The sequence below is a fragment of the Oncorhynchus mykiss genome, chromosome 28 (assembly GCF_013265735.2).
Source record: "Oncorhynchus mykiss isolate Arlee chromosome 28, USDA_OmykA_1.1, whole genome shotgun sequence".
NCBI lineage: Eukaryota > Metazoa > Chordata > Actinopteri > Salmoniformes > Salmonidae > Oncorhynchus > Oncorhynchus mykiss.
This window is the reverse complement of record NC_048592.1, coordinates 35849168-35864420: the sequence shown is the minus strand read 5'-3', so window position 1 is coordinate 35864420 and position 15253 is coordinate 35849168. Positions and strand designations below refer to the sequence as shown.

At 42.6% G+C, this 15253-nt stretch overlaps 1 protein-coding gene across 3 annotated transcripts; it reads right to left on the bottom strand.

Moving 5' to 3' along the window:
* Positions 1 to 347: 347 nt before the first annotated feature.
* On the bottom strand, positions 348 to 11871 carry LOC110509092 (tetratricopeptide repeat protein 19, mitochondrial). Of its 3 annotated transcripts, none has more exons than XM_021590054.2 (10): positions 11431 to 11871; positions 11092 to 11183; positions 9964 to 10074; positions 9544 to 9582; positions 9029 to 9085; positions 8603 to 8664; positions 8115 to 8209; positions 5247 to 5401; positions 3440 to 3602; positions 348 to 1342 (listed from the first exon to the last, which is right to left on the bottom strand). In XM_021590054.2, exons 1-10 carry the CDS (start codon positions 11711 to 11713, stop codon positions 1182 to 1184), a joined length of 1218 nt encoding a protein of 405 aa, XP_021445729.2. In that variant the 5' UTR covers positions 11714 to 11871; the 3' UTR covers positions 348 to 1181. The 3 variants fall into 3 exon arrangements, with proteins under 3 accessions (XP_021445729.2, XP_036822521.1, XP_021445730.2); XM_036966626.1 differs by having other exon boundaries at positions 9964 to 10069; positions 11431 to 11726; XM_021590055.2 differs by lacking the exon at positions 9964 to 10074.
* Between the last annotated feature and the right edge of the window lie 3382 nt (positions 11872 to 15253).

Genomic DNA, 15253 nt, shown 5'->3' with positions numbered 1-15253 from the left:
GCCAAGACAACACAGGAGTGGCTTCGGGACAAGTCTCTGAATCAATCTCCTTGAGTGGCCTAGCCAGAGTCTGGACTTGAAACCGATCAAACATCTCTGGAGAAACATGAAAATAGCTGTGCACCATCCAACCAGACAGAGCTTCAGAGAATTTGCAGAGAAGAATGGAAGACACTCCCCAAATACAGTTGTGCCAAGCTTGTAGCGTCATTCCTAAGAAGACTCGAGGCTGTAATCGCTGCCAAAGATGCTTCAATAAAGTACAGAGTAAAGGGTCTGAATACTTATGTGAATTTAATACATTTCTAAAAACCAGTTTTTGCTTTGTCATTATGGAGTATTGTGTATTGATTGATGAGGGGAAAACAACTATTTAATCCATTTTAGAATAAGGCTATAACGTATCAAAATGTGGAAAAAGTCAAGGTCGGAATTATTTCCAAATGCACTGGATGTAATATATATACAGTTTTTACCATCTTAAAGACAGTTTTTATGATACATCTCTGTTCACAAAAAGGTTATTGATTAGGCCTTTCACTCTTGAAGCTGCCAGTTAAGTCCTATGTGCCATTCTAGCCCATACAACATTTACACATCTTAGTTTAATTTAGTGATTCAGACAGCAAAGTCAGACTAAGGCGCCATCATTCAGGGTTGAATTCAAACAAGACACATTGTCATCAATCGCTCTGTCGAACAATGTGCCTTTTGTAAAAGGGCATTTCCCCCTCGACGTTCGTGGAGAGATCGCATTCATGACAAACTCTGAAGATGCCAGCACAAACGTAAATTTAAAAGTCAAGTGCAATTACGCTTGTCGACAACACACCTTTTGATTGAATTCTGGCCATGGACTTAATTAAGCCCTGAGGTGTTCCCATTACATCTTAATGCCAATCTGACAACAAACAGACACCACATTGAAGGAGTGAGATTTCCCACAATACAGACAACATCATTGGGGTTTCACAGATAATTGTTAATTGCCCAGTGTAAGAAACTGTTCCAAGACATCTGTTACGATGTGACAGTGTTGTTGTTCTTCTCTTTCTGAGCTAAATGCCCTGTACTCCATAACGTGTGCTAACACTGACCACTCAGATCCCTCCAGCACAGACAAGTTAAGAGAGATTGCTTGGGGGTTGTGTTAATAAGATTAGTTTAGTTGATCCAACCGGTCAGTCGGTCTTATTCTTGGCTGCTTCTGCCTTCTGTGCTTTCCTCCTGTTGCCCACCTCTTTCAGTCCCTCCTGGATCTGCTCCAGTGCTTCTTCATCTCCTGCAGACTGGGCCAGAGCCAGGGCCTCCTTGTACAGCTTCACAGACTCTTCAAAAAGATCTAGAAGGAGACAAGAAGGATTGTGTTCATTTGGCACAAAACGGAAAGAAAAACAGGTGGGACGACCTGGAATTGGCCTTTTCCAATAAGACACACATTGTTTTCTATTGCAAAAACGCTTTGAAGCGTTTTCTGTTGCACGCCTTAGTGAACACTACAGAGATGATCAACAGTCGTAAAAAAAAGTCTTCACTGTACCCCCTTGAACTAAATGTTATTCATTAATGTTAATATCTGTACAGTTACTTATGCAGCTGCACCTACTCAAACTGCCGTATTCATCGACCTGGCTAAGGCTTTCGACTCTGTCAATCACAACGTTCTTATTGGCAGACTCAACAGCCTTGGTTTCTCAAATGATTTTCCTCGCTTGGTTCACCAACTACTTCTCCGATAGAGTTCAGTGTGTCAAATCGGAAGGCCTGTTGTCCAGAACTCTGGCAGTCTCTATGGGGGTGCCACAGGGTTCAATTCTCGGGCCGACTCTCTTCTCTGTATACATCAATGATGTTGCTCTTGCTGCTGGTGATTCTCTGATCCAACTCTACGCAGACGACACCATTCTGTATACCTCTGGCCCTTCTTTGGACACTGTTAACTAACCTCCAGATGAGCTTCAATGCCATACAACACTCCTTCCGTGGCCTCCAACTGCTCTTAAATGCAAGTAAAACTAAATGCATGCTCTTCAACCGATCGCTGCCCGAACCTGCCCACCCGTCCAGCATTAAACTAGACGGTTCTGACTTAGAATATGTGGACAACTACAAATACCTAGGTGTCTGGTTAGACTAAACTCTCCTTCCAGACTCACATAAAACATCTCCCATCCAAAATTAAATCTAGAATCGGCTTCCTATTTTGCAACAAAGCATCCTTCACTCATGCTGCCAAACACCCTTGTAAAACTGACCATCCTACCGATCCTCGACTTCGGCAATGACATTTACAAAATAGCCTCCAACACGCTACTCAACAAATTTGATGCAGTCTATCACAGTGCCATCCGTTTTGTCACCAAAGCCCCATATACTATCCACCACGTTGGCTGGCCCTCGCTTCATACTCGTCGCCAAACCCACTGGCTCCGGGTCATCTACAAGTCTCTGCTAGGTAAAGCCCCACCTTATCTCAGCTCACTGGTCACCATAGCAGCACCCACCCATCGCACACGCTCCAGCAGGTATATCTCACTGGTCACACCCAAAAACAATTCTTACTTTGGCTGCCTCTCCTTCCAGTTCTCTGCTGCCAATGACTGGAATGAACTGCAAAAATCTCTGAAGCTGGAGACTCTTGCGTCCCTCACTAGCTTTAAGCACCAGCTGTCAGAGCAGCTCACAGATCACTGCACCTGTACATAGCCCATCTGTAAACAGCCCATCCAATCTACCTCATCCTCATACTGTATTTATTTATCTTGCTCCTTTGTACCCCAGTATCTCTACTTGCACATTCATTTTCTGCACATCCTACCATTCCAGTGTTTAATTGCTATATTGTAATTACTTCACCACCATGGCCTATTTATTGCCTTACCTCTCTTATCCTACCTCATTTGTACATGCTGTATATATTTTTTTTCTACTGTATTATTGACTGTTTCTTCCATGTGTAACTGTGTTGTTATGTGTCGAACTGCTTTGCTTTATTCTTGGCCAGGTCGCAGTTGTAAATGAGAACTTGTTCTGAACTAGCCTACCTGGTTAAATAAAGGTGAAATAAAAAAAATAAAAATCTGTGCGGTCCCACAGGTTTACCCACCTTCTGTGGAAAAACATATTGAAAGTATGCCTATAGGGAGCGATACTTTTTTTCACCGTGGCCGGCGATCACCGTGACGCAACCATTATTGTTTTTTACCACGTCATCACAGTATGCATGCAACCATTTTTTTATTTTATTTTTTTAACTTATGGGTGGTTCCCGGGAATCAAACCCACTATCCTGACATTGCAAGAGTCATGCTCTACCAACGGAGTTACATTCATTTAGCGAATTCACAATAAAAGTTCATGTTGTGACACTGAAAACTGGCTTGTGTTGGAGGAAACCAAGGCCCTCCTAGAGGTTGTCCTCATTTTCATCCCTCCTTACCATTGTGCAGTAGGATGCCTGCCATGTTTCCCAGCAGCACATGTTGGTCAGGGTGGCCGGCTTCTCTGCTCAGCTCCACAGCCTGCTTCACCAGGGACAGAGCCTCATCGTGGCAACCCTGCATGTCCAGGATGGTGGCCAGGTCACTCATCAGCACCAAGGACTGTAGTCAGGACAGCAGAAAGAAAGTAAGAACAGATGAACTTCTAGGTTACAAAACAGCACGGATGCATAAATGATGCATAAATGCCACCCAGTCTGCTGTCCCCACATGCTTCAAGATGGCCTCCCATCGTTCCTGTACTCAAGAAGGCAAAGAACTGAACTAAATGACTAATCGCCCATCACACTGCCCTATCCCATCTGGACAAGAGTAATACCGATGTAAGAATGCTGTTCATTGACTACATCTCAGCATTCAACACCATAGTACCCTCCAAGCTCATCATTAAGCTGGAGGCACTGGGTCTCAACTGCCCTGTGCAACTGGGTCCTGGACTTTGGAGGGCCGCCCCCAGGTGGTGAAGGTAGGAAACAACATCTCCACTTCGCTGATCCTCAACAACGGGGCCCCACAAGACTGCGTGCTCAGCCTCCTCCTGTACACACTGTTCACCCATGACTGCGTGGCCATGCACGCCTCCAACTCAATCATCAATTTTGCATACAACACAACATTAGTGGGCTTGATCACCAACAGGGCTGCATCACCGCCTGGTACACCAACTGCACTGCCCTCAACCGCTCTCTAGAGGGTGGTGTGGTCTGCACAACGCATGACCGGGGTCAAACTACCTGCCCTCCAGGACACCTACAGCACCGCATGTCACAGGAAGGCCAAAAACATCAAGGACAACAACCACACGAGCTACTGCCTGTTCACCCCACTACCATCCAGAAGGCAAGGTCAGTACAGGTGCATCAAAGCTGGGACCGAGAGACTGAAAAACAGCTTCTCTCTCAAGGCCATGCTGCTAAACAGCAATCACTAACTAAGAGAGGCTGCTGCCTACAGAGACTTAGTCACTTTAAACAATACCACTTTAATATATATTTACATATCTTACAATATTTCCATATGAAATGAGTAATGCATCTTATACCATCTATTGCATCTTGTCTATGCCATCGCGCATCCATATATTTATATGTACATATTCTTATTCCATACCTAAAGATGTGTGTATTAGGTAGTTGTGGAATTGTTAGACATTACTGCACTGTCGGAACTAGAAGCACAAGCATTTCGCTACACTCTCATTAACATCTGATGGGTTACAAAACATCAGGACACATAACTGCAAAGCATTTAGACTACATCAGTCTTCTGTGGGTGGGTCTCTCCCTGCTCTTCCTGGTACCTGTGGGCGGGTCTCTCCCTGCTCTTCCTGGTACCTGTGGGCGGGTCTCTCCTTGCTCTTCCTGGTACCTGTGGGCGGGTCTCTCCCTGCTCTTCCTGGACAACTAGTACCTGTGGGCAGGTCTCTCCCTACTCTTCCTGGACATCTAGTACCTGTGGGCAGGTCTCTCCCTGCTCTTCCTGGCCAACTAGTACCTGTGGGCGGGTCTCTCCCTGCTCTTCTTGGCCAACTGGTACCTGTGGGCAGGTCTCTCCCTGCTCTTCCTGGCCAACTGGTACCTGTGGGCGGGTCTCTCCCTGCTCTTCCTGGCCAACTGGTACCTGTGGGTGGGTCTCTCCCTGCTCTTCCTGGCCAACTGGTACCTGTGGGTTGGTCTCTCCCTGCTCTTCCTGGTCAACTGGTACCTGTGGGTGGGTCTCTCCCTGCTCTTCCTGGCCAACTGGTACCTGTGGGTGGGTCTCTCCCTGCTCTTCCTGACAGATCAGCAAGGCTTGCTTGTAGTCCACCACCGCCTGGCTCAGGCGGTGTATAGCGACCATGTAGCGGGCGTGGGAGTCCAGGGTCAGGCCCAGTAGGAGCCGGGTCTCCTTCCGCAACTCCTCTGAAGAGAGGGAGAAACACAAGGATGGATGTTGTCAGCGAGCAAGTTCAATATCAAAAAGGTCACAAGTTGAATGCACAACATACTAAAAGCAAGGTTACACAACTTTTCAGAAGATAACATCGCCCTCTTTATTTAAACGTTCTGATTTTATTGACCAGATCGTGCGAGAGGGTGACCAAGGGGAAAGATATACTCTCTCTACGTCACAGGGTATTAGGCCGGATTCCAGCCTATACCGTCACGGTACATAATATGTGCCTGAGACAGCACCATGACACCAGCCAGGCCACATCATCATTTCAAGCATGGTTGTGGCTGCATTGTGCAATGGTAATTCCTGTCATTGGCAGGGACTTGATTTGGAAGGATTAGGAATGAAAAGTTTTTTTTAAAAAGGGACAGAGAAAAACGCATGGAATGTTCTAGAGGAAAAGCTGCATCAGTCTGCTTGAGACATTCAGTTCACAGGGAGCAGTGTTTGTTGTGCTGTTCTGTCACGCCCCGGATTACAGATGACATTATGAGGGTTTAAATATTGTAATTGGACAACATTTACAAAGAAAGGAGAACAAGGACAGCGCACACACACACTCTGTACTAGAGAGAAGACACCATAGGGCCCAACACAGCTAGAGAAGAGGCTAGGCCTGCACTTTACAATGAACTGACACTGTTGTTCACTGAACAGTACAATGGACTGGCTTTTAAAACAAGATGGCGCTGACGATGGTCACCCTGTTGCTAGCTCCCTGCCAATTTAGCACTCTTGATTATTTTGTATTTTTTTAATGTCTTTTTTTTAAACTTTATTTGATCCGAAAGTTTCTAGTATTATTCCCTATCACCGACAAGCACTTCTGGACATCAGATCGAGATTACTCAAGACAAATTAGTCTTACTGGAGAAGGATACTCCATCTAGACTACCCAAAGCAGTTCCATTGCTTACGAGAGCCCTTTTTCCAAAAAGATGCCGCCAGAGGAGGGGAAGGCGAGCTGGAGTTCTCGTCTAATTAAACCACCCTCCCCTTTCTAGTATATAACCTGCTACTATACAGTCCCTGGACAATAAACTTTGTGAGCTCAGATTTCCTATCAGATATACAAGACACAACCAAGTCTGAGACAGATTATGTTAATCGTGTAGCTTGATCAAGCTACACAGCCCACGGGTTGTAGGTACATCACACGAACAGGGTAAAATAGCTTTGTGGCGCGGAAGAGTACAAACAGACACTGCACTGGCACTCGTAGAATTACACAGGACTTTGAGCTAATTGGAAACAGCATATCCCAAGGCCAGATCCATTGTGGACTTTAAAGGAAAATTCTCCCAAAATTCCACAAAACACATCTCTTCCCTTACTTGCAGGAATAATAAATTGGATCAGTGTTGTTATTCTTCATTCTGAGACGGATAGAAAGCCCTCCTTCGCCTCCCCCTTCGGCATATCAGACCACGCCTCTATTCTGCTATTCCCTGCCTATAGGCAGAAATTAAAACAGGACGCACCAGTGTTAAGATCTGTTCAACGCTGGACTGACCAATCAGAATCCATGCTACAGAACTGTTTTGATCACACAGACAGACATATGTTCCGAGCCGTCTCTGGGAATAACACTGACAAATATACTGACTCGGTCTCTGGGCTGGTTCATCAGGAAGTGCATAGAGGATGTTGTTCCTACAGGGACAATTTGAAAATACCCGAGTTGTGGACTCAAGTCACATGACTTGGACTTGAGACTTGACAAAAAATAACTGACTGATGACTTGAATTTTGTGGCACAGTGTCTGTGGATTACTCTCCACACAGCCAGAGACAGTAGCTGCAGCGTCGCCCTTGCAAAAGAAAACGTGCAACAGACTGGCTAGCGAAACGCACACTCAGCCCTCTGATTGGAACAGCAATATGTCAATCAACACAGGTCAGTGAGCTAGCGAACAGATTGCTGATTTGCTGTACAGCTATGGGATGGGGTGTAGTGTAGGGGAATGCCAAAATAAATATGCAGCTCCGAAAATTGTTTGGTGATCAAGAATAGTAATGGTTTACTTTGCAAGCTCACCAGAAATGGGCCATCAACCAACAATTACTAGCTTAGGCCTTTTTTGACATGTCAAAATAGCTTGAAATGGATCATTTACTTATGAAGCAAACATTTCAAATGTTAAAATTAATTAGTGGTGAAGAAATGATAAAAGTATAGATTGCATCTTCATGCATCTTATAACAAAAACATATATTTTTCTTAGCATTAAAGATTTGTGTGAGTTGCTTTGCTTGTCACACCAAGACCGTGCTGTTTTGACTAAAATGTAAGCCTAGATTTGTGATAATGATGTGAGCTACAGGCAAGTTTGAGTCAAGTGATATGCATTTTTAGCAGACAGCATTGTGCCACACACACACACACACACACACGAGCAGTGTTGGACAGGAGATAGACGAGGATCCTGTTTAGGGCTGTGATGATACCAGTATCGTGATCTTTTTTTTTTGCCATTGAAAAAACTAAGCAGACCAAACTATTTTGCCCTTTAAAAACCTTCTGTATGTAAAGTAGCGTGACATACTGTAGCTTGGAAAATAAATAAATGTGACTCTGGATGACAACATAATGATGACATCATCCAGAGTCTCACACACACACACACAATCTTATGCTATTACAGCTAAAAACTATTTGAAGGTTTGGTCGTTAGATACCCGATTGCTCCTCAGCAGGAAGTTCCTTGAATTTCTCCAACTTGGTTTCAAGGGATTCAGTGCAAAACTGGAAACCCATCTCTGCCAAGTCATTCCTGAGAAGAAACAAACAGGTTACAGTTGGTAAATGGTGCACCGTGGTACTGGGAGGTGGTTCATGAAAATGTAGTCCTATAATACAGGACTACAACCAAGCGCAGGGAGAAAAAAAAACATTCTCAACTGAAAACCTTTGGATAGAGGCCTTCTAATGGTGTATAGGCACACTCTTAATCAACTAAGCTGGCTGGCTGGCTCCTATCAGAGACTTACTTGTATCGATTAAAAGTATGCATCAAAAAGGTGCCTCCTAATTTAGATGATGTCCATTATTTAAGAGGTAAGGACCACTAAAACTCATTTGGTTGCCTTAAACCTTGAAGCTGATCCAATTGCTCCAATGTCCATTTAAACTCACATGAAGACATCTACTTTTGAAGTTCACTTACTTCTCCTGGCCGGCATATATGGTAGCGAGCTTCAAGGACATCTCAATGACCCCATTGTCATCCTATGAACCCGAGGGAGAGAGAAAAAGACCGAAGTAGCAATATAGCATTGAGTGTCTGGACCACAATGCACTGCCAATGGTTTCTGAATTGACGGAGCTGAGCCCAAAACTATTCCAGAAAGTCCTTCTTTCTTCAAAATGGACAATAGATAGATTGTCCTCTTCATTTCAAAATCAAAAAGCTGCTTCAGTACCCAGCGACTCTACTGTCCAGATGTCACAACAATTCTATTCCTCTGCTATTAATAAAATATATGCCATGTAGCAGACGTTTTTATCCAAAGTGACTTACAGTAATGCGTGCAGACATTTTTATATAATTTACCCCGTTAACCTCTTACTTAGACACACGACCAACCCTCACCTGTGGTGTTCCTTCGGACAACATGAAACTCATGGCCACTTTGAAGAGTTTCTCTGCCTGAGGGAGAAGAGCACAGGGGTCACTGGAAGTCAGCAAAACAGCTCAAAACACAAGCATAAAATAAAATAAATACAATCACATTAACCTCTGCTCAATTGTCATTTCAATGAATGATGTACCACGAATTCTTGAAGAAAATACTTATGAATGCCTCATGAGCTGAGTACAACTGAATGGTTTCAAAGGTAGACTCCGCAATATGACATCATCTTCACCTCCAGCTTACAGACATCCACAAAAACAGGATAGAAAAAAAATGCCAAGTCTTCCCCTATTGGCTCTTCTCAATCTGTGCCCTCCTTTGAAGAACACATACATTAGGAAACGTCAATAGTGGCAGTTCTCCTTGCAGATTTTTAACGTAGTTCATTTTGATAAGCAGGATCCCAAAAGTGGGACAGTAGGTGGGGGTTCACTGAAGAGGAGAAAGAGTGGCGACCTCTGCTATTACTCACATTATCCAGCTGACCTTGGACATAGGCAAGGTTCGCCATCTGTAGAGACCGGGGACAATAAAACAACAATAATGATGTGCGGCTGACTTTGTGGCAACTGTGGCATTAATACCATGCATGGCATTACATGATTAAATGCTTACAGAAATTCCTGAGTAAGCATATTACTCCATCAAAGTGTATTGAGTGATACCTCAAAACTATCGTTATCACAACATGTATCAATGTGTGTGCAATATCACTATTGCAAGAGGCTGCGATTCTTAAATTCACTCTGTAATGCACAAAGACCAATCACGTGTCAAATGAGTCCAGTCAACCACACATGTTCCCACAAGTTCACTGTGTAAGCTAATAAACACGGTTTGAAGCACATTTGAACAGGTTAAAAACGTCCTGTTAAATAGTCAAGGCTTTTACCAAGCTGTAGGTGTAGATGATAGCTTGTGTATTGTTAGTCTGGTGGGCCAGCGCGATGGCCTGGTGGAGGAATCCATTGGCTCCATGCAACTGCCCCCGCATCATACTGAGCTTGAACACAACACACACACCAATGTTACTCAGACATAACATGTAAAGAAATGACACTTCATAATGTCTAGAACAGATATGACAAACATTTGGGTCTGAATTGATACAATTAAAATGATGTTACGTTGATGACACTTACACGGAACCCAAACCGGCTGCGCACGTGCGCCATCGTGCATAAATGTATTTGGTCCCCCCACACCAAACGCGATCACGACACACAGGTTAAAATATCAAAACAAATTAATATCAATGATATTAATTTGGGGACAGGTCAAAAAGCACTAAACATTTATGGCAATTTAGCTAGTTAGCTTGCACTTGCTAGCTAATTTGTCCTATTTAGCTAGCTTGCTGCTGCTATCTAATTTGTCCTATTTAGCTAGCTTGCTGTTGCTAGCTAATTTGTCCTATTTAGCTAGCTTGCTGTTGCTAGCTAATTTGTCCTGGGATATAAACATTAGGTTGTTATTTTACCTGAAATGCACAAGGTCCTCTACTCCAACAATGAATCCACACATAAAAACAGTCAACCGAATCGTTTCTAGTAATCTCTCCCCTTTCCAGGCTTTTTCATCGTTTAACTTATATGGTGATCGGCATCTAAACTTTCATAGTATTACCACGACAACTGTCAACAGTTCGTCTTTCAATCACCCACTTGGGTATAACCAATGAGGAGATGGCACGTGGGTACCTGCTTCTATAAACCAATGAGGAGATGGGAGAGGCAGGACATGCAGTGCGATCTGCGTCAGAAATAGGAATGACTTCTATTTTAGCCCTTGGCAACAGATGCTCGTTGGCGCGAGCAGTGTGGGTGCAATAATTGAATAACATAGATTCCTAAATTTATTTTGCAACGCTCGCGAGCGGTGTAGTCAGGGTGTTAGATTCACAAGATTGCATATAATCTCTTGGCAAATACAGTTGCATGGTACAGTACTTCTCGTTGAGATTAAGATTCTAGGTAGAAACTGGATTGAGGAGTTGCCTGCATCAATGACAATTAGTTACCTTGGCTCTCTTCAAAAGTAAAATAATCTCATCTTCTTTCTTCTGGGCATCAGTTCTGGTGTCCTCCTCAGCTTTGCTGAAGAGAGAGAACGCTATGAAGGGGGGGGGGGGGGTATATCACAAAACATTTAGGTCACTCAGTAACTCAAATGACCTATTATGAACGTCATCCACGGTCATATGTTGAAGGACTCATAATAATGCAAATCATATGCACATCAATGTAAAAGATCGATGAGAGTCTCTTGGTAGAAGTTTCATGTATTGACAATGACACACACACACACACACACTAGGGAAGAGTATTTTAAACATCTAACATGACAATAACTTACTTACCAATTACACTCCCCATTGCATAAGTCCAGTTACTAGTAGCACGACTATTTTCATCGCCATTGCTTTCGCAGCTGCGGTATAGCGGTGACCTTCTGTGCACAGTAGCATGGATAGCATACGATTGAGAAGTCGTCCTTTTCAGACATTTCAATGATTGTGTCCTCGCGTGAACTCGACTATCTAAAGACAGGTTGCGGAAGCCCTCTGCCATACATTGCTTTATTTGATTCCTATTAGTAAAGAATGCACGAGTGACAGCGGGTAACGCCATTTTAAAAAACATTACAATTCAGTCGGAGGTTTTGGTGGAAAACCAAAACACGTCACTCCCTGTAATCAAAAAGCGTTCAACATAAAAGGGAAGTTGTACATAACAGCAATAATATTAATTATAATCTTTTCGCATATGTATTGAATACATCAATGTTTTTATTTTCTATTTTGAAGGGCAATACAAAAAAAATTGTGCCGGAAGTGATTCTATGCGCCTGCGGTCAATACGACTAACTTTAGTTGATTTATTTATGAGCATCTGAAGTGTACTTTTTCCTAAATGTCTAAAGTACAGCTGTTGAATGTGTTTATTACCGTGCGATTAACAGCAGTAGCTGTTGAGTTATTTGGTACAATGGGAAAAAAGGTTGCAGAGGAGCATCAGAAACGATTAAACAACCGTGGCTGACGAGATTTTCATGGCAGTGGAAAAAACGATAGCAGGTGAAGGTTCACCTTACAACAGGACAACAACAATAAGCACACAGCTAAGAAAATGCAGGAGTGGCTTCAGGACAAGTCTCCGAATGTCCTTGAGGGGCCCGGACATGAACCCGATCGAATTTCTGGAGAGACCTGAAGATAGCTGTGAAGCGAAACTCCCCATCCAACCTGACATAGCTTGAGAGGATCTGCAGAGAAGAATGTGAGAAACTCTCCAAATAAAGGTGTGCCATTTTTATTAAATTAGCAAACATTTCTAAAACCCTTTTTCTGCTTTGTCATTATGTGGTATTGTGTGTAGATTGATGGGGAAAATGTTTTATTCAATTTGAGAATGAGGCTGTAACGTAACAAAATGTGGAAAAAGTCAAGGGCTGAATACTTTTCAAAGACACTGTATATTTCCACACTGTGAAATTGAGAAAATTATTATAATGTCCTTTTGGTCTAAGCGCTATTAGAAAATAAAGACATGTATATGGTGGGATGGAGTTCTGGTTTGCCTAGTGACGTCACATGCTTCTAGACCAATAGAAAAGAGTTCCAAACCTCTTTGCCAATAACATTTAGTTTTCTAGTTAACATGGTACCCGCAAAACACCAGTCTCAACGTCAACAGTGAAGAGGCGACTCCGGGATGCTGGCCTTTTAGGCAGAGTTCCAGTGTCTGTTATTTTGCCCATCTTAGTCTTTTCTTTGTATTGGCCAGTCTGAGATATGGCTTTTTCTTTGCAACTCTGTCTAGAAGGCCAGCATCCCGGAGTCGCTTCTTCACTGTTGACGTTGAGACTGGTGTTTGTGGGTACTATTTAATGAAGCTGCCAGTTGAGGACTTGAGGCGTCCGTTTCTCAAACTAGACACTAATGTACTTGTCCTCTTGCTCAGTTGTGCACTGGGGCCTCCCACTCTTTCTATTCTGTTTAGAGACAGTTTGCGCTGTTCTGTGAAGGGAGTAGTACACAGCGCTGTACGAGATCTTTAGTTTCTTGGCTAACATAATTGCAAAAGGGTTTTCTAAACTTCTAAACTTGGATTAGCTAACACAACATGCCGTTGCTGATAATGGGCCTCTGTACGCATATGTAGATATTCCATTAGAAATCTGCTGTTTCCAGCTACAATAGACATTTACAACATAAACAATGTCTACACTGTATTTCTGATCAATTTGATGTTATTTTAATGGACCAAAAAATGTGCTTTACTTTAAAAAACAAGGACATTTCTAAGTGATCCCAAACATTTGAACGGTAGTGTGTGTGTGTATGTATATGTGTATATACAGTGGGGCAAAAAAGTATTTAGTCAGCCACCAATTGTGCAAGTTCTCCCACTTAAAAAGATGAGAGAGGCCTGTAATTTATCATAGGTACACTTCAACTATGGCAGACAAAATGAGAGAGAAAAAATCCAGAATATATAACAAAGTATTGAGAAACTTTTGTTATTGACCAAATACTTATTTTCCACCATAATTTGCAAATAAATTCATTAAAAATCCTACAATGTGATTTTCTGAATTTTTTTTCTAATTTTGTCTGTCATAGTTGAAGTGTACCTATGATGAAAATTGCAGGCCTCTCATCTTTTTAAGTGGGAGAACTTGCACAATTGGTGGCTGACTAAATACTTTTTTGCCCCACTGTGTATACAGAACTGACCAGTGATTCTCCGCTTCTCTCTGCAGTAAATCCAGACTGTTCTGCAGTAAAGAGTGAAATCATTAACTCTTGATGGGGAGGAGAGTGAAGGACTGCTATTAGGACTAAAGACACTGGGAAAGAAAGGACAACGTTCTTATCTGTACAAAAGCTTAGACAACCAATAAGCTCAAAGCACCATTGATGTCTCACACAGGGAAGAAACTTAACATGTGTCGTGTGTGCAGTATGGGCTTTATCAGAGCAATACATTAAAAATATATATATAAAAAAAAAACACCAGAAATTTCAGAGAATAGAAATTATTCAGGTGTTCCATGTGCAGTAAATGTTTTAAACCAGCCTAATAAGACATTAGAGAATTCATACAAGGGAGAAAGCATATCGTTGCAAAGCACTGACTGTAATTACAAACTAGACCCGGCATATGAGAAGTCACACAGGGGAGAAATGCTTCAGTTGTCCCGTGTGCAAAAAATGCTTCTCAGTTCCAAGCTCTGTAAAGAATGCATATGAAGAGAGATCACATTGCACTGAATGTGACGAATCCTTCATAGCAGAGAGACACCTGGCCGTTCATACATAGATTCACACAAGGGAGGGAGGGGGGGGGGGGGGGGGGAAACACACAAGGTGTCCTGTGTGCAATGAATCCTATTATTAGCAGTTTGGATAAGCATCAGAGAATGCACACAGAGAGAAACCATATCAGTGTAAAGAATGTGGCAAATCCTTCAGATGTATGAGATTGCTGGTCGTTCATACGACATATCACACAGAGGAGAAATCACACAAATGTCCTGTGTGCAGTAAATGCTATTTCAGAGTCAGCGATTTTCAAAATTCATCTGAGAATTCACACAGGTGGAAAAGACGTGGCAAATCCTTCTAGGTGCGTAACCTATTGCTCAATCAATCAAAATGTTATTGGTCGCATTCGCGAAATACAACAGGTTTACAGTGAAATGCTGACTTACGAGCCCCTAACCAACAATGCAGTTTCAAAAAAATACGGAAAAGAATAAGAGATAAAAGTAACAAGTAATTAAAGAGCAGCAGTAATATATATATATATATATATATATATATATATATATATATATATAGGACATTTGTGTGATTTCTCCTCTGTGTGATACTTCGTATGAACGACCAGCAATCTCATACATCTATAGGATTTGCCACATTTTTGCTGGTTGCTGGTACAGAGTCAATGTGCGGGGGCAGCAGTTAGTTGAAGAATCACACAGCAGGAAAAACATGTTGCTGCAATGAATGTGGCAAATTGGTTCAGAGGAAAAACCAAAGTCTTAACAGGGCATATGAGGATTCACACAGGGGAGAGGCCCTATAAGTGCCTTTATATGTGAGAAATCCTTCATGTGTTCTAATGTTCTAAAACTCCGCCGGTTACCTCAGTCTAAAGAGAAGACCTAATGCTGCC